At 41.3% G+C, this 25,229-nt stretch overlaps 1 protein-coding gene across 4 annotated transcripts in view; it reads left to right on the top strand.

Annotated features, from left to right (window-relative positions):
- USP6NL (USP6 N-terminal like) overlaps positions 1 to 25,229 on the top strand; it is a 225,014-nt gene that overhangs the window by 145,865 nt on the left and 53,920 nt on the right. For 3 of the 4 annotated variants that reach the window (XM_083183410.1, XM_083183412.1, XM_083183409.1), the window contains 6 exons: positions 1,041 to 1,080; positions 5,905 to 5,985; positions 11,036 to 11,143; positions 12,987 to 13,096; positions 14,357 to 14,405; positions 20,503 to 20,623. In XM_083183410.1, coding sequence (XP_083039536.1) covers positions 1,041 to 1,080; positions 5,905 to 5,985; positions 11,036 to 11,143; positions 12,987 to 13,096; positions 14,357 to 14,405; positions 20,503 to 20,623 — 509 coding nt within the window. Of the gene's footprint in view, positions 1 to 1,040; positions 1,081 to 1,360; positions 1,411 to 5,904; positions 5,986 to 11,035; positions 11,144 to 12,986; positions 13,097 to 14,356; positions 14,406 to 20,502; positions 20,624 to 25,229 lie in introns of those variants that run through there. The other variant, XM_083183411.1, reaches the window with a different exon arrangement.

The raw sequence follows: 25,229 nt of genomic DNA, 5'->3' as shown, positions 1-25,229 counted from the left end.
GTTTACTGTATAGATGATAGACAATGTCTAGGTCGAGAGTCACTGGGTTGCCCAATGATTGTCGACAGTGACTGGGTCGACACCTTAGAATGGCTTACATACCCTAGGTCGACATGGGTTTTTCACTGCTTTTGGTGTTTGTTGACCAATGTCGACATGGACACCGTATAAGTGTGCCGCGTCCCCTTGCATGACTCACTGCGCTCACCAGACTTCTAACTATAATAGTCTCACTCTGTGCCACCTTGGATAGTAAAGTATAAAAAAAGGTACTTCCTCATCTTTGTGGCCACTGCTTACGCCAGTTACGTTAGCCGCTATGCCAGTTACGTTAGCTGCTACTTAACTGGGTCCACGCCACTCTCCTGTGTCCATGCCACCATCCGTTAACTTTGGCAAAGTTGTGGCGAACGAATCGAACAACCGAGCCCAGAGCGTGACGAGCGAATGATGGTGCTACGTAAGTTCCATTGAGTTAGCGGTGGGCGCAAAGATGAGGAATACCAAAAAAAGTGAAAAACTCATGTTGACCTTATTCATGTCGACCGTGTCAGTGCCGACCTTAAGCTTGGGTTGACCTTCTGTCAGTGTAGACCTAGGGTATGTTGACCATTCTTAGGTGCCGACCTAGTCTTTATTGACCATTAGTGGTTGACGTAGTGACTGTCTACCTAGACATTGTTGACCCAGGGCAATTTGGTGCGACTGTAGCAAAGATGTATGAGGACACATTTGTAGATAAAGTATTTGGGGAAAGTACAATAGATGTTTAAATAATTTACTGTTACTTGCTCACTATAAACATTTACTATCCAGAAGCCTTTTTAATTTTTTTCTAATCTTATGTATGTATACTTTTTTTTTACTATTACAGGCATGTGTATTTCACAGATCTCAAAAGTGTTGTTTGCATAGTAATAAGAACTGCCATACTGTAATTCTAATGTTGGTGTATCCTGTGCTTATACTGCCTCTAACAGGATGAGAATATGTATTGCAATGCTTTTAATACCAGTGTTGTAACTGTTTCTCTCTTTCAGTGATGAAGAGCTACCATTTCATGACGGAGCTATAGAGAGGGTATGTTTTTAAATTACACTGATTTTAGTCTGGTCGTTCTTGTGCTTTGAACTTTTTTAAGCTATCTGAAATATATGGATGTCTGTATGGATAACCTACTTGTTTTGTCTCTGCTTTCTAAACTATACATCTGTAGGTATTCTTTATATGGGTGTCCATATTTACATAATTTTCAATTAGCTGTTAACTGATTTTTTTTTTTTAAATATATACAAAAAACACATATTTTAAAACTACATTATTTGCCCACTTCCCATTTTTTTTTGTCTTGATCCTACTAGTATCCTTTATCCTGTGTAAAGAGTCCTCATGCAGCGCGAGATGCCTGATGTGAGTGAGCCACCAAGTCCAATGCAGCTCTGCGAACTGTTGTGTTTTTTTGCCCACAAAATGTCTCATGACACTTGTATATTGTGTGTGACTGAGTTTATACAGGTTTAGGGACTCAGTCGCACACAGATATGCAAGTGTCATACATCAGTACAGTCTCCTTCTGCATCTTAAACCCCATACACTATTTCAGGGGTGGCCAAACCGGTCCTGGAGATCTACCAACGGTCCACATTTCCCAGGTTACCTAGCTGGTGCACAGCTGTAGTCATTACTAACTGTCACTTTTTTTAAAACATGCTTTATTCATTCCTACTAGAGATCCACAGGTTGCCTGGAAAACATGCACCGTTGGTAGATCTTGAGGACCGGTTTGGCCACCCCTGCACTATTTGATTGTGGCCTTTGCCAATATCTGCAGCCATAAGGACCCGACAGGGTGCTGGCATTGGCAAGTGTGTATGCAATTGCCGGTGGGGATGATTGGGGGCCATGCTACATTCTGCAACATGGCATTTGTTGAAGAGGTGATTTGTCATCTGTACATGTACACACAACGGTGGGGGCTGTCAGGGACCTGCAGGAGCATGCATCATTAGTCGTTCAATGCGTACGCACTGCACAATTTTATGCAGCCTGGCTCCCTGTCTTCCCCCTACCCTAGGCCGTCATTGGCAAGTGTGTATTTGCTGATGCTGGTACCCAGCCAGGTCCCAAGCTGAGCTGCTCAGGACCTGGCGGCTCACTCCACACCAGGCATCTCACACTACATGGTGTATTGAGGCTAGATGCACAAGGACACTGTAGTTTAGTAGGAAGCTGCTTTGACAATTACTACTTGTGCAAGTGTTCATGTATATACTGTGGACCATATTTTCCTATTACGATATGTTACAGCTATGTATGATAGTATGTAGTTCACTTTAAAAATAAGTAGGATTTGACATTCACAATGCCGACCTTATCAGTGTGTCAACATTGTGAATGTCAACAGCACATGTGAATGGTAGGGTTAGGGCTCACTGTAAAAATGACATGGCACGGTGTTAACTTTTCATACCACGCTATGATGCTGTTATTTTAATCTATTTAGCCCTGAAATTATCACATGCTACGGTAGATAAATGAGGTCCATTGCAAGAACTGGTTAAACATTTACTGTACATGTATTATAATATGTCTGTAAATAAGTCACATACAGTATATATAAGTTACGATACATTGGCATATGCTACCTAAACAATTGATGGATTGCATAATGATTTGTTGTTGAAGCAGCTGAAAGCAGCTTATTAGTTTTTCAGCCATTTTAGTCAAAAAAAAGAAACCACTGTTTTCCACAGTCATAGTAATGAGTTAAGATTCTGAAATCTTTTCCTATTTTTGGATGTGTAGTGATCCTCTAAAGGACAGACCATAGTAATACCTGTACATTTTTGTATATTTTATGAAAAGCTGATTATAGTATGTAATTGTCCCTTTATAATCTGTTTTCTACTCCAGAATATTTGATTCATTCAAGGGCTTACACACACAGCTCTTTATGATGCTTTCCATTCAGGGATGAAATCCTGATACCTATGTCAACCTATCAATGGGTGTTTGAAGCATTTTTGCGCTTTTGATGAGATAACATGTTACATGAGATGTGCTCCTGGATGTGTAATAAACATTTTTCATATGTGTTCCACATAAAAGCACATGAATGTAGTCATTATAACAGAATTTAATTAATAGGTTTACATTACAGTTACTGGTTCCTGAGTAGCAGCTTGTGCCACTATTTAAAACATTCTCCAATAGATATTTGTGAGCGCTTCCACATTCAAACTGCAAAACTATTTTCCATTGAATTAAACAAAGGAATATTATTCCATACCCCTGTGTTTCCTAGCCAGACATTTTTATCACATCTCAAACTTTGCTTTCACAAGCCAGAGCAGGGGGAATACATGCAAAGTATAATGTGCAGTGTTATGCTGCCCATACACTTGTGCGATTTGCATTTGGCACAATATCGAATTCGATTTCCCTTGAAGCTCTCCTTTGGATAAATAGATTTGATTATACTTTAAAGCTGTGAAAGAAAAGTTGTAATTCATACTGCCTTTGATTTGCAGGACAACACAATTACAGTTGTGTTGACTGTATTTGGGAGGAGGCATATTAATATATACTGCTCCCAGTAAAATTTTTGTACAGACACCATTTTTTGGTTTTCATAAAGCCCTGGTATATTTTCTGCTCATGAATCATTGACACACATTTATCAATATTACAGTAGTCATCCAATCTGAAAGTTCTGTTTTGAGTGCATTATGTCAAGTACATCTAACTAGGTAACTCACCTGGACGGTTTGTGCTGCTGCTGATCCAGTCTTTATTTTTGTTCTCTAAAGGGGCCTACACATAGGGAGATTTGCTGAGCAACGCTAGAGTGCTCAGGAAGATTGCACAGCACACATCACTGTGTCAGTGATGTGTGCTTAGGGATCTGTCAGGGCCAGTGTTCTCAGGTGGGAAAACTGGCCCTGACTGGCGATATAACTAGATTTATCCAGCATGCTGGATATTAATTGCTAGGCAATAGTGACATGCGGGGCCGCAAATCGCTATAGCCCATACACACGGAGCGATGTAGGGGAATTTTCTAAGCGCTTTAGATAGATCTTTTAGAGAACACCCTGAAATTGTCCCTTGTGTAGGCCCCATAAGACTTAATTATGTCTTACAATACACATATAAATGTAGTACAAAAAGAGACACCTAGGATAAAACATCCAAGTATAAAAGTGGATATCAACAATAACCAGTAAAATGTTGGACAATACACAGAAAACAAAGGGCATCTAAATTTAGGACGAGATCTACCAATGTTCTTAGGAGTAATGAACCAGCATAGCCAGTGGCAATCCAAAAAGGGGTTACTAGGATAAAGAGGAGGCCTCGGTCTAGACCAGGCATTCCCAACCACGGTCCTCAAGGCACACCAACAGTGCAGGTTTTAGTGATATCCAGGCTTCAGCACAGATGGTTTAATCAGAATCCCTCAGGTACTAATTAAGTCACCTGTGCTCAAGCCTGGATATCTACAAAACCTGCACTGTTGGTGTGCTTTGAGGACCGTAGTTGGGAAAGCCTGGTCTAGACGGTAAGAGCTACGGCGTGCACATAATTAGCACATTGTGTCTGCATTTGAAATTACGAATTCCGGGGATATAATATTTTAGAAAAATATAGTTAGGTGTTGTATATGAAGCTTAAAAGAAATTTCGGCCTGCAGCCAAAGGCTGTTTCCACTTTGCTGTGACTTAGCTGCTGAATAGATGTTGCAGATAAACTTACTTTGGTGACAAATGGCCCCAGGAATTTCGGTTGATTATAATAGATAAAATCTAGGAGAAAACTTTATGGAAATGCCCCAAAAAATGAAAACAAATTTCAGATGTCTGAACAAAAATGGGCGACACTTGAGAAATTGCCACCACATGTGCCTTTTGACATACAGTTCCTCCAACAGGTAGTGGGATAGTCCCTCTTATGAAAACGAGTGGGAACATGGTACCATCCATAAATAGTGTTCCCGCTAGCCTGATTTTTAAGCTGGCAAAATGCGCCCTGCCCCTCCAGCAGCACCCTGCTAAAACAGCCTGGGGTCTGCCCGACACACCTCACGGGGAAGCCCAGTGCCACCGTAGACGTCGATGCCTGGTGCTTCCCCGGCAGCACAGCGACTCTGGCGGGGCTGGGCCCGCCCCCCTTTGGAGACTGTGGTGGCTGGGCCCGCCCCCTTTGACATTGCGGCCAGGGTACGCCCCTTTTGTGATGTTGACGGGCCCGGTCCACCCCTCTGCACCCTGCCCGCACAAAATCCTAGAGGGAACACTACATAAAGTAATTTGAACAAAGGGAGCTAGAGGTTACGCAGCTGGGCATTTGCTCCCAGTTGTCCACATCCAAGATCTCTCCTGCATTGGCTTCCCAGGCAGACTTGAGAGGGTCTTTATGACCAGAAGAAAGGATCTGCAGCGCAGAATAGAGTATAGAATCAAGTTCCTTGGACAAAGTTGGAGGTCCAAAGATTGGTTATATGGAATTGTCTTAAGCCTCATACACACAAGGCGATGTGTTCTACTGCTGATATCATTAATATTATTGGTGGTAAGCCCGACTGTACGATAGTGTGCGTATACACTGAAATCTGTTGTTTAACGATATTGTTCAGTGATGTCACAGAGTCCACCTCAGTGGGTGCAGCCGCTCACAATATGGTCTGATAGAGGGTATGGGGAGGGAGACTCATTAACAATGCACGGAAGTGCAGATCATTAATGGTAGTCTGCATAGAATACTGAGAAACACACAAGATGAGCTCACTGCAATGAAATAACTTTTTAGGACTGGGTTGTAAATTTTGTATTCCATTGAAAACTGAATGTTTTGACAACTCTGCTTTGTAAAACAATGATCTTTTATATTTTCTTTTGTTTTCAGCAAAAGCTGCTAGAAATTGAGAGAATTTCAAAATGGCTAAAAATGTTAAAGAGCTGGGAGAGGTACAAAAATACAGAGAAGGTAATGCACAGTAACATACACTTCAGACTTATCTTTCTTTTTTAAATCATGCACTCACTTTTCAGGATATGATACAAAATGCTATAACATATATTTTTTTTCTATAACCAAAATACCTCTTATTTTGGCCGGACAATGAAAACTTGTAAAGCTTGTAGTCTTTTTCCAATCCCGGTTCTCTCCACTTCTCCCATATGCATCACATTAATTCAGAACAGTATAGAAATAGGCAAACCTCGCCTTCCGTCACTTTCAACCGTTAAATGTGCACTATGGAATTTGTGTTCTTTTTATCTTCATTTATTAACAAGTATTTTCATAGCCACACACATTATTCAGCACATAACAGATAATATTTAGTGTTCCTCAGTGGACCCTCTAATTCAGGGGTAGGGAACCTCCGGCCCACGGGCCGTTAACGGCCCCCGTAGCCAGTTTGAATCTCCCACCCCAGCCCAACAGCTTGCCCGGGCTTCAAGGAAGGTGGAGTTCTCGCTAGAGGTGACTTAATCAGAAGTAGCCGGAGTGTGGGACAGGTGGGTGAGTGGGATTTGTAAGTGCCTAATATACATATGGCCCGAAGGATATTTACATATTATAAATGGCCTTTTCAACGAAAAATGTTCCCCACCCCTGCTCTAATTGATGTTCCTTACCACATGTAAACACGTATAGGGTTTCCACTAGACCATTGTAGCACAGTGCCTCATCAAGCCACCTAGCTTCAGCCACTCTCCTTATACAGAAGCCAGCTCTTCTTGCTTGTACTGTATTTACACTTTCTTTGCATTTTAAAGATTTTTTGGTACAGGTTTCCTAGCACGGCATCCATCGCATACCAAAACTTAGTGGTGTGCGATGCGATATTCCTGTTAAATTAACAGGAGTGTTTGTACAATGAAATATCGCATAGCATTGCAGGCCAGCAAATGGCATGCAATGCGATTTTTAATTGTACAATAACCCTGATGGGTGCTTACAATGTTAAATGCACCCCCATTGTCAACGTCACCCCCACTATCAATGCCAACCCGAAGCGTGGCGTGCGCAGCGAGCCCGCGAGGGGCGGCGGTACGCGTCCTCCAACTTTTTCATACCCCCACTATCCACGTCGGCGTGGAGTTGATTTTAGATAGTGTGGCAAGCGCAGCGAGCCACCGAGCCCGAAGCGGGGCGAGCGGACGCGGATTACTTTATATGTATTCCGCGGCCGTGGAGGGACACGGGCGGTCAGAGGAGAGGCGATGCAGGGACACTGGCAGTCAGTGGTGGTGGATGTGGGGACACTGACCTGCTCCCCCCAAGTGACCTGGATGGTAAGCGAGGGGGCAGACTACAAATCAGGCTAGTGGCAACCCTGCTGCTCGGGAACAGATAGCGGCCCTGACAACCGCATAAGTAATTAGAGGGGACCCAGCTTGCAGTGAATATTAATGAGCGGGTACTGCTCATTACTTACGTGGCTGTCAACGATGCTATCCCCAGCAGTGCTGGAGCAGGGACCGGCTCATTAATATTAACTGCAAGCCGGTCCCACTCTGACTACTGCTGTCAGAGTGCTGGGCGGCGGGCAGAGTGCTATTAGGCGGAATGCCTGTTTGGTATTCCGCCAATCCGTCAGAATACTTTCTGCTAGGAAAGAAAAGGAGAAGACTGCGCTAATATCCAAGATATTATAAAGAATTAAATGGTTAAACAGTTAAAGTACCAATAAGTAGGTTTTATTCTTATAATATATAAAGAAAACAATAAAATCTCCACTATAATAAAAGTCTAAATTAGACTATTTAAATAACCTTATACAAAAGGGGAGGGGGGGAGAAGGGAGGGTTGAGGTAAAACTGATGTGACTGAAAAACATTTTTTGTAGACAAGTCCATACGGTACAGTATTTTGTTGAACCAGCTGGTTATTTTGGATTTTGGAATGCAGATATGTGGTCAGTTTCGTGATTATCCTCACTGTTTTATGGATGAGACAAAAGCAAACAGGCCCCGCTGGTAATTCTGTATAGAGGGTCCAAGTGCCTCTTCAGTGTCCTCGCCAGATAAGAATTGGGGGGTGCCTCTGGGTGATGGTAGTAGCCCAGGAATTGTGTCCACGGTGTTAACATTTTTCCACCAACGTGTTTCACGGCACCTCGAAAAAGCTCCCCAGTGGAGTGAAACGCGTTGGTGGATAAATGTGACTGACTCCCAGCATCCAGCACTTGGACCCTCTATACAGAATTTGTGACTGAATTTTTTTTTTTTTTAGACAGCGGTTTTACCTCACCCCTCCCTTCTCCCCCCCTCCCCTTTTTTCTAAGGCTATTTAAATAGTCTAATTTAGACTTTTATTATAGTGGAGATTTTATTGTTTTCTTTATATATTATAAGAATAAAACCTACTTATTGGTACTTTACTGGTTTAACCATTTCATTCTTTATAACATCTTGGATATTAGCGCAGTCTTCGTCTCTTTTCTTGCACTTTTTGGGAGGTGACACCCCCCACCACTGTACTGCAGCTTGACAAAACCACTCACACCTCTGCGCCTCCTATAGGTAACCTGGTTACCTAATTCTTTGCTTTCTGCTAGGAAAGCATTCTGAATAGCTGGAATATCAAGCAGACGAGCTGATGTAAATCAGCAAACTGGCGGAATATATTACTCCTCCGCCTGACAATAAATATACCCCAAAGGGTTAAAAAGTTGTCAGTGCCAAACTGGTTTTAGTACAAAGTAGTGGATTCCCAAACTGTGTGCCTAAGCACTTGCAGGGGTGCCTTGGGTTGTGGACTGTGAGTCAATTCATATTATTTATGGTGGTACTTCTTTACTTTCACGGCGCCACTAGATAGGACAGATAGGACAGATAGGACAGATAGGACAGATAGGATAGGATACGATTTGTATGCGATTTGACATAAGATATCGCATAAGATATAGGATAAGATTTACTATCCATTTCATTACCCCACTATCCACTAGGGCGTGGAGTGAGAATAGAATAGTGTGGCGAGCGCAGCGAGCCACCGAGCCCGAAGCGTGGCGAGCGCAGCGAGCCCCGCGAGGGGACACGGAATGTATTTTATGGAATTGCATGCAAATGGCATGCGATATTGGGGACTTGCTTTCAAACAACATCCGTGTCCCCTCGCGGGGCTCGCTGCGCTCGCCACGCTTCGGGCTCGGTGGCTCGCTGCGCTCGCCACACTATTCTATTCTCACTCCACGCCCTAGTGGATAGTGGGGTAATGAAATGGATAGTAAATCTTATCCTATATCTTATGCGATATCTTATGTCAAATCGCATACAAATCGTATCCTATCTAGTATCCTATCTGTCCTATCCTATATCTTATGCGATATCTTATGTCAAATCGCATACAAATCGTATCCTATCTAGTATCCTATCTGTCCTATCTAGAGTGGCGCCGTGAAAGTAAAGAAGTACCTTTATGGTCAATGAAACAGGCAAAACCAGTGCTGGTGGTTGCCGATCATAATATACTGTATGTGGACAAACAGAAGCAAATCCTGTCCCTCACCACATAAATGTGATATATGAACACAATTTGCTTAATTTAATATTCTTTTCAGAATTTCTCAATAAGAAACATTTGGCCTAGGGTTGCCTTGAATCCATTTTGACGCTGCTCTAGGTCTCGCGAGTTCACAAATTGCTAGTGGGTACTTGTTTCCTAGCACGGTGCCCGTCGGGGTTCATCGCATGCCTTAAGTTAAGGTACTTAAGGCATGCGATGGACCCGATTTTCGGACTTTAACAAGCTCAATTGCCGGTAAAAGTGAAAATCTCGTTGATCGCGTCCATCGCGGCCTCTAATAAGGGGCCGCGATGCGACTGATGCGATCAACGCGATTTTCCCATAGGGAACAATGTTAAATTAATTTTAAAGTGAAAATCGGGTTGATCACGTCGGTCGCGGGCCATTATAATGGCCCGTGATGCGATCAACCCAATTTTACATAGGTGACAATGTGAAATGGGCCAATATGGCACATTTCACATTGAATATGTGTAAAAAGTATGGTTAATGCCCCCCCCCCCCCCCAATTTTAAAGCCACCCCGTTATTGACGGCAACCCGAAGCGTGGCGAGGCCGCGAGGGGCGGCGGTACGCGTCCTCCGACCTTTTCATACCCCTACTATCCACGTTGGCGTGGAGTTGAGAACAGAAAGTGTGGCGAGCGCAGCAAGCCTCCGAGCCCGAAGCGTGGCGAGCGCACGCGGATACCTGTGAAGCCCGCGAGGGGACGCGGATACCTGTGAAGGTATCCGCGTCCCCTCGCGGGGCTCGGTGGCTCGCTGCGCTCGCCACACTTTCTATTCTCAACTCCACGCCGACGTGGATAGTAGGGGTATGAAAAGGTCGGAGGACGTGTACCGGGGTGGCGTTAACAATGGGGGGCATTTGAAACATCATGGGGGTTTTCTATGAAAATGGGGTGTTTTGGGGTATTTTACATTAAAATCAATGCTAAATCTGGTCTCGGGGACCATTTCACATTGATTCCAATGTAAAAATCGGGTTGATCGCGTCGCATGCGATTTGGTTGGCATGCGATGCGATTTTTCCGACCCGATGCTTACAATCTAAATCGGTGGCGCCGTGCTAGGAAACAAGTACCCTAGTGTAGTATGTACATGGCTCAAATTGTCTAAATGTTCTGTGGATATCCTCTTCACATACTTGTCACTCATCCTACTAGTGTAGTTTTGCAGCATGTGGTGTTTATGGAGATCCTGAGTGAAAATGTCAAAGGTTGATGTACTGTACTCTGTTCTTGGATGAGGAGTGTATGGCTCATGTATACTGTGAACCTATATAATTTGCAAATTTTCTGCAAAAGCAAGGACTAGACTAGTGATGGAAAACTCAAAGGGCTGCACAATGCATTAAGGCTATGTTATGTTCATGTTAAGTATCCATACATACCTGGTGCTAGATGTTTGATAATGGTATCGCAAACCTGTTGCAAATCGGATATTGCAAAATATTGTGATTTGTTATCAATATTGATGCATCATATTGTTTTGTTTAGCTGCACAGAAGGATTTACAAAGGCATTCCTCTTCAGCTGCGCGGTCAAGTCTGGTCTCTAATCTTGGATGTCCCAAAATTAAAAGATGAGAAGAAAGATCTTTACATGGTAGGTGACTACTTAACACTGGGGTAGCCAACCCTAGCCCTCGAGAGCTACCAACAGTGCATGTTTTGCAGGTCTCCTCACAGAATCACAAGTGAGCTAATTAGCTCCATCTGTGGATCTTTTACAATGTGTCAGTGATTAATGAGTGCAGCAGCTAGGTTGTCTGGAAAATGTGAACTGTTGGTAGCTCTCGAGGGCTAGGGTTGGCTACCACTGACTTAACACATACATTGTTGAATAATGGATTACTAGTGAGCCCACTTGAAGCAAATGCTTCGAAAGCTAGATGTAGTTTAACTTGCTTTCAAAAAATGGCAGTGTTTTGGAGTCACACAGACACTAGACATTATAGATAGATGGATGATAGATTTACCCCTTTCACACTGCATGTTGTAAACGGTATATTACTGGTTAATTATCGTTTCTGTACCTTTCACATTGAACCCGTTGTGAAAGGTACAAAAACGGTAATTCACCAGTAATATACCACCCATTACCTGGCCTGCGCCCCCCCCCCTCCCCTGGTACTAGGCAGTGGGTACCCCCGCTCCCCCTTCCTCTCCTGCTCCAGTGCTTTCAGTGTAATGTTCCGGCACCCATTTCCTAGAATATTTAATGATTCCATAATTAAAATATTTGGGCATCCCCCGCTCCCCCCCTGGTATTTGGTAGCATGCAGGGATCCTTTAGCGGGGTCCATGCTGCTGGGGAGGCAGCAGGGTCCGTTAGGTGAGTGGGGCAGTGTGCGGCAGGGTCCATTAGGCAAATGGGAAGTCAGCAGCGTGGCCCCTGTGGCAGATGGGAACTAGTAGCGCTACCAGTTCCTATCCGCCGCAGGGACCCCGCTGCTGACTTTCCATTCTCCAAATGGACCCCGCTGCACACTGCCATTCGTTCACCTAACTGACCCCGCTGCCTCCCCAGCATGCACCCTGCTACCGGATCCCTGCACGCTACCAAATACCGGGGGGGGGGGGGATGCGCTGTTTAGTACCGGGGGGGGGGGGGGGGGGGCGGGGGATGCCCAAATATTTGAATTATGGAATCATGAAATATTCTAGGAAATGGGTGCCGGAACATTATACTGAAAGCACTGGAGCATGGGCCAATTTCCATTTTTGTCATCAGGAGGGGCCTGCTAACCCCCTCACCTGTTGCAGAGAGATGGGTACACAGCGAGAGCAAGGACTAACTGCCGCTGCTACAGCAGCCTCTTGCCCGAGCCCATCACATGCTGCTTAGGCAGCAGCCTCTCCTCTCTCCATGTGCAGGTGTGCGATCACACCAGTATCTTGCTGCCCACCGGATTAGACACAATGGTGTGGCCACATGTCCTCCGTTGACCACTCTTCCGCACATTGAGCACACACCTACATTTTACTGAAGCCCAACAGAACTGTCTATGCCCCTGTTTCCTACTCCTGTATAATAAGCAATGAGGGTTGCATTCAGCTTGCACTACATGCAGGATAAGAACCCCGGACAGTATTTGGCTTGGGAGAGAGAAATATGAAATTTTTAATTGACATACATAGACCGTTTAATAGATGTTTTGTTTACTGTCAAAAAATATGAACTGCGTATTAGAACAGTATCTTTCAGCCTTTCATTTTAATGTTTTTTATCCAATATTACATTCAATGTACATGTTTAATGCAGACAAAAAAGGTTTTCTGCTCTACTCCTATAGTGATATTTATATGTTCAGATAAATGCATAGTCTTTTCTACTCATGCTATAGCCAGGCACATTTATTGTATATGTGATATTTAAGTGGATTATTTAGCAGTTGCCTGATCTGTAAAGATTTCCCTTGTACATTGCATTCTGCTTCTTATCTTAGGTTCTAAAACAGAAAGCGAGGCGCCTGTCACCTGACATCCGACAGATTGATTTGGACGTTAACCGAACTTTTAGAGACCATATCATGTTTAGAGATAGATACGGAGTTAAGTAAGTATAGATACTGCATTCTGTCATTATATAATTCCAGAAAAGGTATATATGTATTTAAGGCAGTAGACTTTAGCGTACCATAAAGTAATAAAGACTTATAGTAAAGTTATTTTGGGTGAACAAAATTTATTGATGGGCACTGTTTTTGCAGAATTTCTTCCACCGTTATAATTGAAAATAATAAATTAAATGTTCCAAATAAAGATTAATTAAACTTTTAATTCTACTACACTGTGTCGCCAAAAAGTGATTGTAGCCTGACCGCATATAGATCAATGAGATCTTATGGGCGTCTATACCTTCCAGTAATCACTGTACATGGTGTACACACACACACTTCTTAGAAACCTGTCCACAAGTTCCTGGACAGCAGCAGGTGATACTGTATGTTTTGCCATTTCGCTTTAATTACATTGACCAACTATTACACTGAAGATAGACAAGTTGGCCTAGAATGCACCCATTGTTCCAATTCGTCCCAGAGGTTCTCAGTGGGGTTAAGATCTGGACCCTTCAGTTTGCCAGTCCATTGGTGTTACCATATTTTCTATAGCACAGTCCAGGGTAACTCTGCAAACATGACATTGACATTATCCACTTGATAAAAAACATAGTTGTTGCCACGATGTAGGGAGCACAGAGTTATTGAGAACACCTCTATACTTCTCAGAGTTAATGTGGCCGATCATTTTAACTAGTGGACCCATGCCAAACCAGCTGAAACATCCCCACAGCGTGATGCCACCACCTCCATGCTCTACTGTAGTTACTGTACTATACTTCTAGTCACCACTATCACCCACCACCACCCCTGCCATCACCTATCACCAGGAAGATTTGCAGTAGTCATCGTCATCTCTATCCTCAGATTTGTAGAGGAGAACTGATGAAACTACTTCTATAAAGCATTTTGCGAACAAGTGGCTAACAAGATTTGTAGATGTGACCTTGGAAATGAAATGATTTCTAAATACGTTGCACAATCGCTATAGCTTGTTTTATTGGAGATCGTACATTTTGAAGTACTCTAAAGTAGAAGTAGTAGATGTGTTCCAGGCTAAGCTGTATTGAACAGAGCTCTGTGTTTCTTGTTATTGATTTATTCCTTTTAGCCTCTTGTTAACATGTGAGAAAAAAGCTGTGCAAATGTTTTTCAAATATTAACTCCATTTATGAGTTTAAGCGATGTTTTTAAAGTGAACTGGCTGACGTATGTATTTTAAATGACTAAACTTTTTCATGTCTTTCTCATAACAGGCAGCAGGCTTTATTTCATGTGTTGGCGGCATATTCATTATATAACACGGTGAGTTGTTGTTTACTTTATACGCAGTTGCATGTGTTATCTGTTGAATAAGGTGGTTTTCTGAAAATGTATTGGAAAAGTGTTTCACACCTCAGGTCTTCTGGGATTCAGAAAGGCATGAAGGTAAGTAGTGTATGATGAAATTAAAAGATACTTTTGCAATGTGCTTTAGAATTTTTTACATTTAAAGACATACTACATCCTAAGTTTGAACTTTTATTTACCTACTAATGGCGAATACATACCACTGAACAACATGCTGATAACCTGTAGACTTGCGAACAGGGTGTTAGATTAATGCGGAGTGTAAGCCTGCAATAGGACCACCTTACAGATTTGTCTTTGTGTGTTATTGCTGCAGTCGTGCTGGAGTAAGTTAGCAGTCCTATATGGGGCAGGGGTTCCAGTTCCAAAAAGATGGAGAGCCCCTTCTGCTAGATCAGTGTGGTCCTCATCAGCAGTTAGGTATTAGTATGCTGTTTAACAATACTTGGTCATCTATACATACTATCACTAAAATGTACAGGTTTACATTAAGGGGGAATTCAATTATTTGTGCTTGCAGCTGTTACTGCCAGGCAGCCATTGGAACAATTAACTTGGAGCGGCAGAGCACGACCAGTGTGTTAAATAATGAACAAAAATAAATGAATAGTGTCTCCAAATCTTCCATCACGTACCCTAATTCTGTGTTGAATGTTCCTTTTTGTTGGTGAATAAAAAAATGGTTTCAATGGCGATACTGCCGTGCTGAAATTCCCCCAGCGGGGGGCGGGCGGGGGCAGCATTGATTAACGGGCAGGATGGGGGTCGGGGAGAGGATTACAGACTCACCTGCTCCCCGCTCCCTGCTTTCTGGTACCTCCCTATGGTACCTCGGCGGCTCAGTACCACCCTCCAGTGTCCGGCGCCCTAGGCAAATGCCTAGTGGTGGCGCCGGCCCTGGTTACAACTAATGCTATACTGTAGGTCCTGTTGGTTGAGGAGTGCACACATTGTGGTGCATCTAGGGGCAGTCCGAATGGAACTGAACTCAGAGAATTCGAAGGGCCTGTTGCATGTTTTCTTGTTAGGAGGATATAAAGAGTTTCTGAATTAATGATTTACTTATTGTTAGCACCTACCTGCATTACCAAGTTTTTTACACAGAAATAATCGGGCATAATTTACTTTTTAAATTGAGCTTACTAACTTTTCTTTGTTGGCTGGGATACTATGACATATTATATTTGTAAATATTCTTGGATTTTATGATAATGCATATAGTGCTATATTTTATAGCCAGCCTTTCCTATGTTAGGTGATTTTGCATTTTTTTTTTGTCGCGTTAAAAAATAAATAAATAAGACTTAAATTAGCTTCTGAAAAGCGGAATGTGATGTTTTATCATTGATTTTTTTTTTGGTCTTTTTTTTTTTGTATAATGGAAATAATGTGAGTTTTGAAGAGGCCTAATTGTACTTAGTGATGAATATCCCTGTTCAACAGCATTAAATTAGTCAGAGCACAGAAGGTGCTTGCTGCAAAATATGCTCACATATTGAAGAATAAGAACAGGTGGCAGGGGTAGAAGGTCCTGATCATTTTTCTAATCACCCAACATGAGGCCTCTATATATAGATTACTGTACCTGGGTTTCTAAAGTGTTGCAGGTCACTTCTTCTGTGTTAATAACAGTGCTATTGCCATCTCTTGTACAGGAACATCTGTGTGTAATTATCATGTTGGTCACAATGCACAGAGAATTTACACTGCTCAGGGAGAGCTACACATGCTAGATCTATGTACCAACCAGATGGTAATTCAGTGTATGCAAGAAATCTCTTGGCAAAAGTTTTGCATGGTGTCAAAACCAGTCTTGTTAACTCTCTGATCCTGGCAATGTGTTGAAATCCTGTATGCCTTCAGAGTCTGCTGTTAAAGCAAAGTCTCTAAATATATAGTACATTGGTGGATGTGCTCGGTGTTGCGTAGGTCATTTCTTCTTCTTTTTCCATCAGATATTTTGGTACTTGTGTAATAGCACGGCGCCCACGATATTAGGTCGCACGACATATAATCGCATCACATCGCATGGCATACACCCGATGCACTGCGATGCAATTCGATTTTAAATTATATAAGCCCCCTATACGATGTTTAATTGTATAAGCACCCTAATGGGGGCTTATAATGTTAAATGCACCCCCACGCCACCCCCACTATGAACGCCAACCCGAAGCGTGGCGAGCTACGACCTTTTCATACCCCCACTATCCACGTCGGCGTGGAGTTGATTCTATATAGTGTGGCGAACGCAGCGAGGCGAGCGGGCACGTATCACTTTACATGTATTCCACGTCCCCTCACGGGGCTCGCTGCGCTCGCCACGCTTCGGGTTGGCGTTGATAGGGGGGGTGTCGTTGGGGGTGCTTTTAACATACTAAGCACCCATCACGTTTAATTAACTTATAGGGGCCACTTTTAACATGGAAAAAACCTTTAGGGTGCTTATACAATTTTGAATCGTATACCATTGTATATGCGATAGAATGGCATACAATGCGATGGTATACAATTTAAAATTGTATAACATCGGCTGCCATCGCGTAACATTGGTTCGCATACCATCGCATGCCTCATGGTCTGCGATGCGATGGGCGCCGTGCTAGTACACAAGTACCGATATTTTTCTAAGGTCATTTTTGCAATTTTTTTAAAATGTTTTACATTTACTTCCTAGGAACTGTTTTAAGCCCATCCTGCCTGGCACTATGAGTAGTGAAGTATTTTTGCTGTAGACCTACAACAATAGTGAGATCACAACTAAATAAAAAATATCCTACAAACTCTAAGCTGCCCCTTTTGAGATTGTAATAGGCTTAGGGAATATGCACTGCTTGCCGTAACTATTCACAGGTGGTGTGCCGACAGAGGGGGGCATAGTGGGGCCAACCTCACTATTGTGCACGTTCTTATGATTTGGCTATTTCCAGCATTGGCCTTGCTTGGTTATGCCTGCAAATGCGGATTAATCTGACCAATCATTGATTTTCTTTTCTCTGCAGAGAAATCATATGCACTAGATTGTAATTTAGGGATAGGAATTTAAATATATAAAAATAGTTATCCATATTGTCATTTCCTTATAACTTTTATTTTAATGTATCTAAAATGAAGTGAGTGGAAAAGAAGCTCATGTGCACGCCAGCTCCCATTCACTTTGATGGCCTCCGCACGCCATGCCGCTATGCCGCTATATCCTTGCTATGATGCAGGAGCATCGCAGCAAGGATGCATGAAGTACACTTCTATAAATACTTTAAACACCGGAAACAATCGAGGCAGTGGCGCTATGCTTTGGTGCTGTTTCAGCTGGTTTTACATAAAATTTGGTAACCCAGATGAACTGGCCAGCTCAAAATCTGGATATTTAACCTTACTGAGAACTTCCAGAGTGAATTGGAGTGTAGGGTACATTCTAGGCCAATTCAACAATCTTCATTATCGTAGCTGGTCAATGTACTTTAGGTGTAATGGCAAATCCATACTACTAGCTGTTGTCCTGGAACTTGTTGACAGTTTGCCATTAAGAGTGTCTGCAGTAATCAATGCACAGGGTGGACAGTACAGTACTGATGTAAATTACATCTTGTTGATCTATATTCTGCCAGTGTCCAATAACTTTTGTCTACATCTTATATTTGCTATATTTGTCCATTCAATTTAACCTATGTTGGATCTCCTGTGGTGCACAGTTTATATTGTGAAGTTGAAGTAACTACCAATCTGTTTCAAACAGAATCCACTATGAACCAAAATGACAATCCTCTTTAGCTCTGAGACCACTATTATACATTATAATTAATGGTTATAACCCTGGATAGCTTTACCTGTTAAAAATGATCTAACTTTTAAGATCAAGTCTGCAATCACAACCTTCTCTGGCAGAGTATTCCACATCTTAACCATCCTTGTTGTAAAGAAACCCTTCCTTCTCTGGTTATGAAACTTCCTCTCCCCTAACCTTAGCGGCTGACCGTTTTGTCTTGTGTACTGACCTTGGGGTAAACAGTTCTCAGTACTTGTGTAGTATCACAGCGCCCATCGCATCGCAGACCATAAGGCATGCAATGGTATGTGATGCTACGAGATTTCCTCCGATGTCATACAATGTTAAAATTGTATAACATTATATATGGCATACAATGTGATGCAATGCTATTTTAAATTGTATAAGCACCCTAATGGGGGCTTACAATGTTAAATGCACCCCCACTATGAATGTGAACCGGAAGCGTGGCGAGCGACGGCGGTACGCGTCCTCCGACCTTTTCATACTCCCACTATCTACGTCGGTGTGGAGTTGATTCTATATAGTGTGGCGAGCGCAGCGAGCCACCGAGCCCGAAGCGTGGCGAGCGGACGTGGAATACATGTAAAGTAATACGCGTCCCCTTGCGGTGCTCGCCACGCTTCGGGCTCGGTGGCTCGCTGCGCTCGCCACACTATATAAGTTCAACTCCACACCGACGTGGATAGTGGGGGTATGAAAAGGTCGGAGGACGCGTATCCTGCCGCCCCTCGCCGGCTCGCTGCGCTCGCCACGCTTCGGATTGGCGTTCATACTTGGGGTGGTGTGGGGGTGCATTTTACAGTGGAAGCACCCATTAGGGTGCTTATAAGTACCCATTAGGGTGGTTATAGAATTTAAAATCGTATAGGGGGCTTATACAATTTTAAATCGCATCGCAACGGTATGCACCCGGTGTATGGCATGCAATGCGATTAAAAGTCGTGCAACTTAATATCGGGGGTGCCGTGATAATACACAAGTACCCAGTTCTCATGATAGTTCTCTGTATTGACCCTTTAATATATTTGTATGTAGTAATCCTATCTCCTCTTAAACGCTTCTTTTCTAAAATAAACAGGCCTAAAATGTCTAGGCTTTCCTCATAATCCATGTACTTTTTTGAAACTGATGTGCAAATATGTCGCTTTCCTTACAGCTCATAAAAACTAATGCTTTATTCCTCTTAAACAACTGCTGAAATTAAAAGCTATTGCTTACCTGCATGCCTGTGCTGCCATAGAGTAAAGCAAAGAGACTGTGAAAAGAGATAACTTATTGCTTATCCTCTGAATATATTCTATCATGGCCATACCAGATTTAGTTGTACACCTTTAACAAAAAAATAATGGATTATAGTTATATTTTATTGGGTACCCTGGAGAGAGAGAGATTTTTTTTTTATTGAATTGCCATGGTTTCTTCAAGCTTTGAATCAGACAATATCTATTTGAATAGAGGCATGTAGTCATTCTGCTGTTTGGTATCATTGTCTGCTGCACAATGTGCATGGAACAGAGATGGCAAAGGAGAAAATTGTCTGTGAGATCAGAGAGAAAATTATAGACAAGCATGGTAAAGGTCAAGGATAGAAAACGATGTCCAATCAGCCTTATATTCCAGTCATAATAAGAAACAGTATTAAGTTTAAAGTCCATGGGATTGTAGTCAGCTTTCCTGGACAGGTCCACGAGAGGAAAGTCAACCCAGATTAAACAGAGGTATTGCGAGAATGGTTGAATGAAAACCAAGGAAAGACTCCAAAGAAGTACAGTTAAAAACTCCCAAGGTCAAGGTACATCCATGGCTAATTGCACCACCAATGGTTTTTCAGTGACAGTGGGCTCCAAGGAAGAAGCCCCAGGTTGAATAATTTTTGGAAATATTTAATAAAGATTGACTGTATTTTACTAAAATGCATATTGACAAACACTGTTTCTGGGTGAATGTCTTTTGGTCAAAAAAGGTAAATTTGAAAGATTGAAATATGAAAGAGGTTCGATCATGTTATCTCCAAGCTGTCAAGGCCACCATGGAGTGTAGCATACTGCCTATCAGTGTGCGCAAACAATTTTTTAATTCAAAATAATACATTCTAATTATATACAGTTTTTAACTAATATACCGTTGGTGAATATGCAGGCTATGTTGCATTCTTTTTATTTGGGTTTCATTGGATAGTAAATTAGCTGGTTTCAGGGTTGCTTTTCTGACATCTTGTAATATGACCTGATTTTTAAAGTCAACCATTTTGTTGTTGAATAGGAGGTTGGTTACTGCCAAGGTATGAGCCAGATCACTGCATTGCTCCTCATGTACATGAATGAAGAAGATGCTTTTTGGGCCCTTGTAAAACTGTTCTCTGGCTCTAGACATTCAATGCATGGTAAGGAAAACCAGGACTAGAATCATTGTGTATAAAAATGCCTAAAGTATATCATATGTGTGTGTGTGTGTGTGTATATATATATATATAGATAGATAGATAGATAGATCTATATATATATATATAGATATATATAGATATATATCTATATATATATATATATAGATATATAGATGCATATCTATATATCTATATATATATATATATAAAGGCACTCACCAGACTTTCAATTTTTGAAAGCTATTTGTTCCTTAAAAAGACCCGCATTCTATCCAACGTTTCAGGCCATCACAGGAGGGACCTTAGTCAAGGTACAGTCCATCAATAGAGACCCAGGTACCCATTTGCTACCTGGGTCTCTATTGATGGACTGTACCATGACTAAGGTCCTTGTGAGGGCTGAAACTTTGGATAGAATGCAGTCTTTTTAAGGAACAAATACCTCTGAAATATTGAAAGTCTGGATTCTATAAAAACCTACATAGGCATATACAGCAGCAGTGGAGAAGGAGTACTGTAAGTGCATTGGAATATGATAAATAGTATAAAAAAGTCCCTGTGCAACCGCTCTTGGATAATGCGGTTTGCAACTTGCGATCATGAAGAAAAATTTACTGATGATTATTGGTTCCTACTGTAATTATTGCTGCTTTTGTACAACTGTTTGGCTATTATAGTATGTTTTGGCAGGCACTTTATACATTTGGTCTGTTGGTCTCTTTTTTGTTTAGTGAATTGAAGGATGTTTCAATATTAAACATGTATAACGTTTGGACTTGTTTAATTTCCCTGGTGATTTCGACAGTCATGGATGGAGTGTGATCAGCAGACCAGCCTTGGTCAGGAATATGGCACTTGGATGTATGGGAGCCTTAAGTTATTTAATGAATATGGTTTTAAAGTGCAGAGGCTACCAGCTGTAATCTAAGGGTGTAATCAAATCATAAGCCTTTAAAAACAGAAAGGCCAGATTGCATTTTGCCAATAAACATCTAAAAATTTGGGAAGAGTATGTAAAAATAAATGGTCTTTAATGCCATACTACCAGCAGGGTAAATACATGTATGACTACATCATACATGCTGACGTTACAGTGAAGAAATCTGCACTTGTCACCTTTTATCCAAAACACCTGTAATTCCCAGTTGCACTGGGTGTGTTACCTGCAGCTACCCAAAACAAGGTGACCTGTTTTCAGTCTTCAAACGAATACCGTGTTCTCACTACGAGTGAGAAATACACGGCTTTTACCCGGCATTAAAATGCCGGGGACTGCAGGGACGGACTCACTGCAAGGCAAATTCCCGGGTGAAGAAGTTCTACCCGGTAATTTGCCTTTTAACATGGGTTTTTATGCAGTGAGATCGGGTCAACCCGTGTCTGCATACCCGGATCTCAAACACTGGTAAAAAGAAGGGTTTTACCCATATATGAGATCCGGGTATGCCACCCGTTCACACTGCAAAAAAAACCTGTGTTTAAAGGCAAATTTCCGGGTCGACCCGGGAATTTGCCTGCAGTGAAAACGGGGTATAAGACATCTAATTACCTGTGCCAGTAGATACATAGTGTACATTATTAGATGTCCTTGTGGTCTTTATGTGATAGAATGACCAGCCTAATATACTGTATATCACCTATGCATACTGTATGTGCCATATGCATGTATTCGTAGTGTTTGTGTATACAGTATATAGTATGAATCTAGTCTTGCCTAATGCTTCTGGGTAAATAGCTGAAATACATATATACTCTGTTCAAAGCTTGTAAAAATGTTTACATTGTTATGGTGATGTGTAATTTTTTGAGATGAAGGTGAAGTCCTTTATAAAAGTGTGTGTACTGTATATAAAATCTATTTTAGATATATAGATATTGATACCTATCTATAGCTATATATATATATCTATATCTATATCTATATATATATATATATATATATATATATATATATATAGGTAGAGAAGATATAGCGTGCGCCTTCAATTGATTCACCACCACCACCTTAAATTTCAGATGGACATAGACATTTCTGGTAAAACAATTTGTACAATTTATTATAAAATAATATTTGTTCCATATGCAGTCACAGTCTTCTTAATCACAATAACCCGACGCGTTTCGTCCTACGGACTTCATCAGGGGTATTACATATGACTCATATTGGCATGTGTTCTTTGATAAAATGCTGGTTGTGCTGGTTTCTCAGTAGGATACTGGAACCGTCTAAAAACGTGTCTCTGCAATTTCCCTTTCAGTATGGAATGGGGCAAAAGAGAAGATGGTTTGGAGAGGGGTTTTTTTCCTCAGTCCTCTCCAGAACGTATTCAGTAATTCCCAAGCTGCCACTCCAAATAGCTGCAGCTTGGGAATTACTGAATACGTTCTGGAGAGGACTGAGGAAAAAAACCCCTCTCCAAACCATCTTCTCTTTTGCCCCATTCCATACTGAAAGGGAAATTGCAGAGACACGTTTTTAGACGGTTCCAGTATCCTACTGAGAAACCAGCACAACCAGCATTTTATCAAAGAACACATGCCAATATGAGTCATATGTAATACCCCTGATGAAGTCCGTAGGACGAAACGCGTCGGGTTATTGTGATTAAGAAGACTGTGACTGCATATGGAACAAATATTATTTTATAATAAATTGTGCAAATTGTTTTACCAGAAATGTCTATGTCCATCTGAAATTTAAGGTGGTGGTGGTGAATCAATTGAAGGCGCACGCTATATCTTCTCTACCCATACGTTCTTTCTCCTCCACTAACAGGGGGGACTTATAGAGGTGCTGCCGATATTTATACAGCGCAGTGAAAGGGTTACTTTCCCATATATATATATATATATATATATATATATATATATATATATATATATATATATATATATATATATATATATATATATATATATATATATATATATATATATATATATATATATGAAACACAATTGTGGTATGGCGCCTTTAGAAAAAGTAAATAAAGTCCATATATATAGTGGTCACAAATCAGTGAAGCAGACCAGAAGAATTCATCCAATTTCTTTGTTTATTAACTTCAATTTTTATCATCGGCAAAACCGTGAGAAGTATCCCAACGCGTTTCGTCTAGAACGACTTCATCAGGGGTAACATCATAAAATTCTAAAATACAATTATTCACATTTTAATAACAAATATTACACTCATTTTTACATGAATTACATACATGGTTTCACGGATAGACCCAATTACTACAGAAGAAAAGAACAAAAGAAGACAGGTGGTGGTGCAAGGAAAACAATGATTTGAACCCTGTGATTGAGCTAAAAGGTAATATATATACCTCTTCATTCCTATGACAGGAGAAAAAGTGCTTATAATTCTTCCAACCAGTTTTTCTAACTCCTCCAGTGAATAACGGGGAGAAGTGGCCGTTATTCCAGACCTAGAAATTAACATTTTTCTTAGTGACTTCTATACTGAGGTTTAAGTGCCTTATAATTTATAAATTGAAAGATATACATACCAGTTATTTCTATAGAGTAGAATATAAGCTGATGGTATGCTTACTTATATACAAGTGTGTGAACACCTACAACATATATAGAAAGTGTTTAATATCACTCATCTTCTACATTATAAGTGCTAATTTTCAAATTACTGTATTGTACATACCAATAAAATTCTGGCAAAAATACTTTTCTTCCCTGTTTGGTAAACCTATAACAAGGCAATAATTTTAGTGATTTTTTTTTTTTTTTCTTTTTTTTTTCTCCTATACAAGGATCTATCAGTAACAATTGACCTCACATTTCATTTTCCAATTTACAACCATACATATAGGTACCAGTCAAGTATATAATTACCTTTTTCTCAAGGATCTCTCTCCTACAGGGAAGAACTGCAGACTGAGTGTCCTGAGTATTGAGGGTATATATAGGGGAATACATCCCTATGTCATATCCTCCTACTTCCTATTGGTTCATTTTTAATTTATCTAATTAGTGTCTCTCAGTCTTATTTTTAATAGTCCCATTACCGTGGTGTATGCTAAATAAAATTCTAATAATATCTAATGTTCTTAAATGCTTAAATAGGCCTTCCTATGTAACGAATAATATAAAAAGGGGGATCTACCCATAATTCCCCATTCTACCCATGATGCTGTTCTCCGTTTCCCTTTATCAGATACGTTTATTTGGCCTTTAGACTATAAAGTACGTGTGGTTTATTTAACAAAGATGCATTCTCATGTCGTTAGGACCATGATCAGGCTCTCTGTGTATCTCGATCTCTTCTGGGATCGTTTGATTCGGGCACAAAGATTACAGCGTGTGGCCGCCCGCTACTTCCGGCTTGCGTTTCACACAAGCACCGGAAATGCGGCTTGCGTTCCACCTCCCTCAGAGCCGCTATTGTTATCCACAAGCTGGCTGTACTATACGGTGTGAACGCCCGCTACTTCCGGCTTGCGTTCCACCCAACCCGGAAGTGCGGCTAGCGTTCCACCACCGCTACACGGAGATACACTTATTTTTGCCTCCCTGTAACCCGGAATAGTTTTATTATTATTTCCATCGGGGTATTCATTTATGATGGTATTATCCAACTAAGTAC

Source organism: Crinia signifera, chromosome 4 (genome assembly GCF_055691185.1).
Source record: "Crinia signifera chromosome 4, ASM5569118v1, whole genome shotgun sequence".
NCBI lineage: Eukaryota > Metazoa > Chordata > Amphibia > Anura > Myobatrachidae > Crinia > Crinia signifera.
The sequence above is the reverse complement of the archived record's forward strand: the minus strand, read 5'-3'. Positions and strand labels throughout refer to the sequence as shown.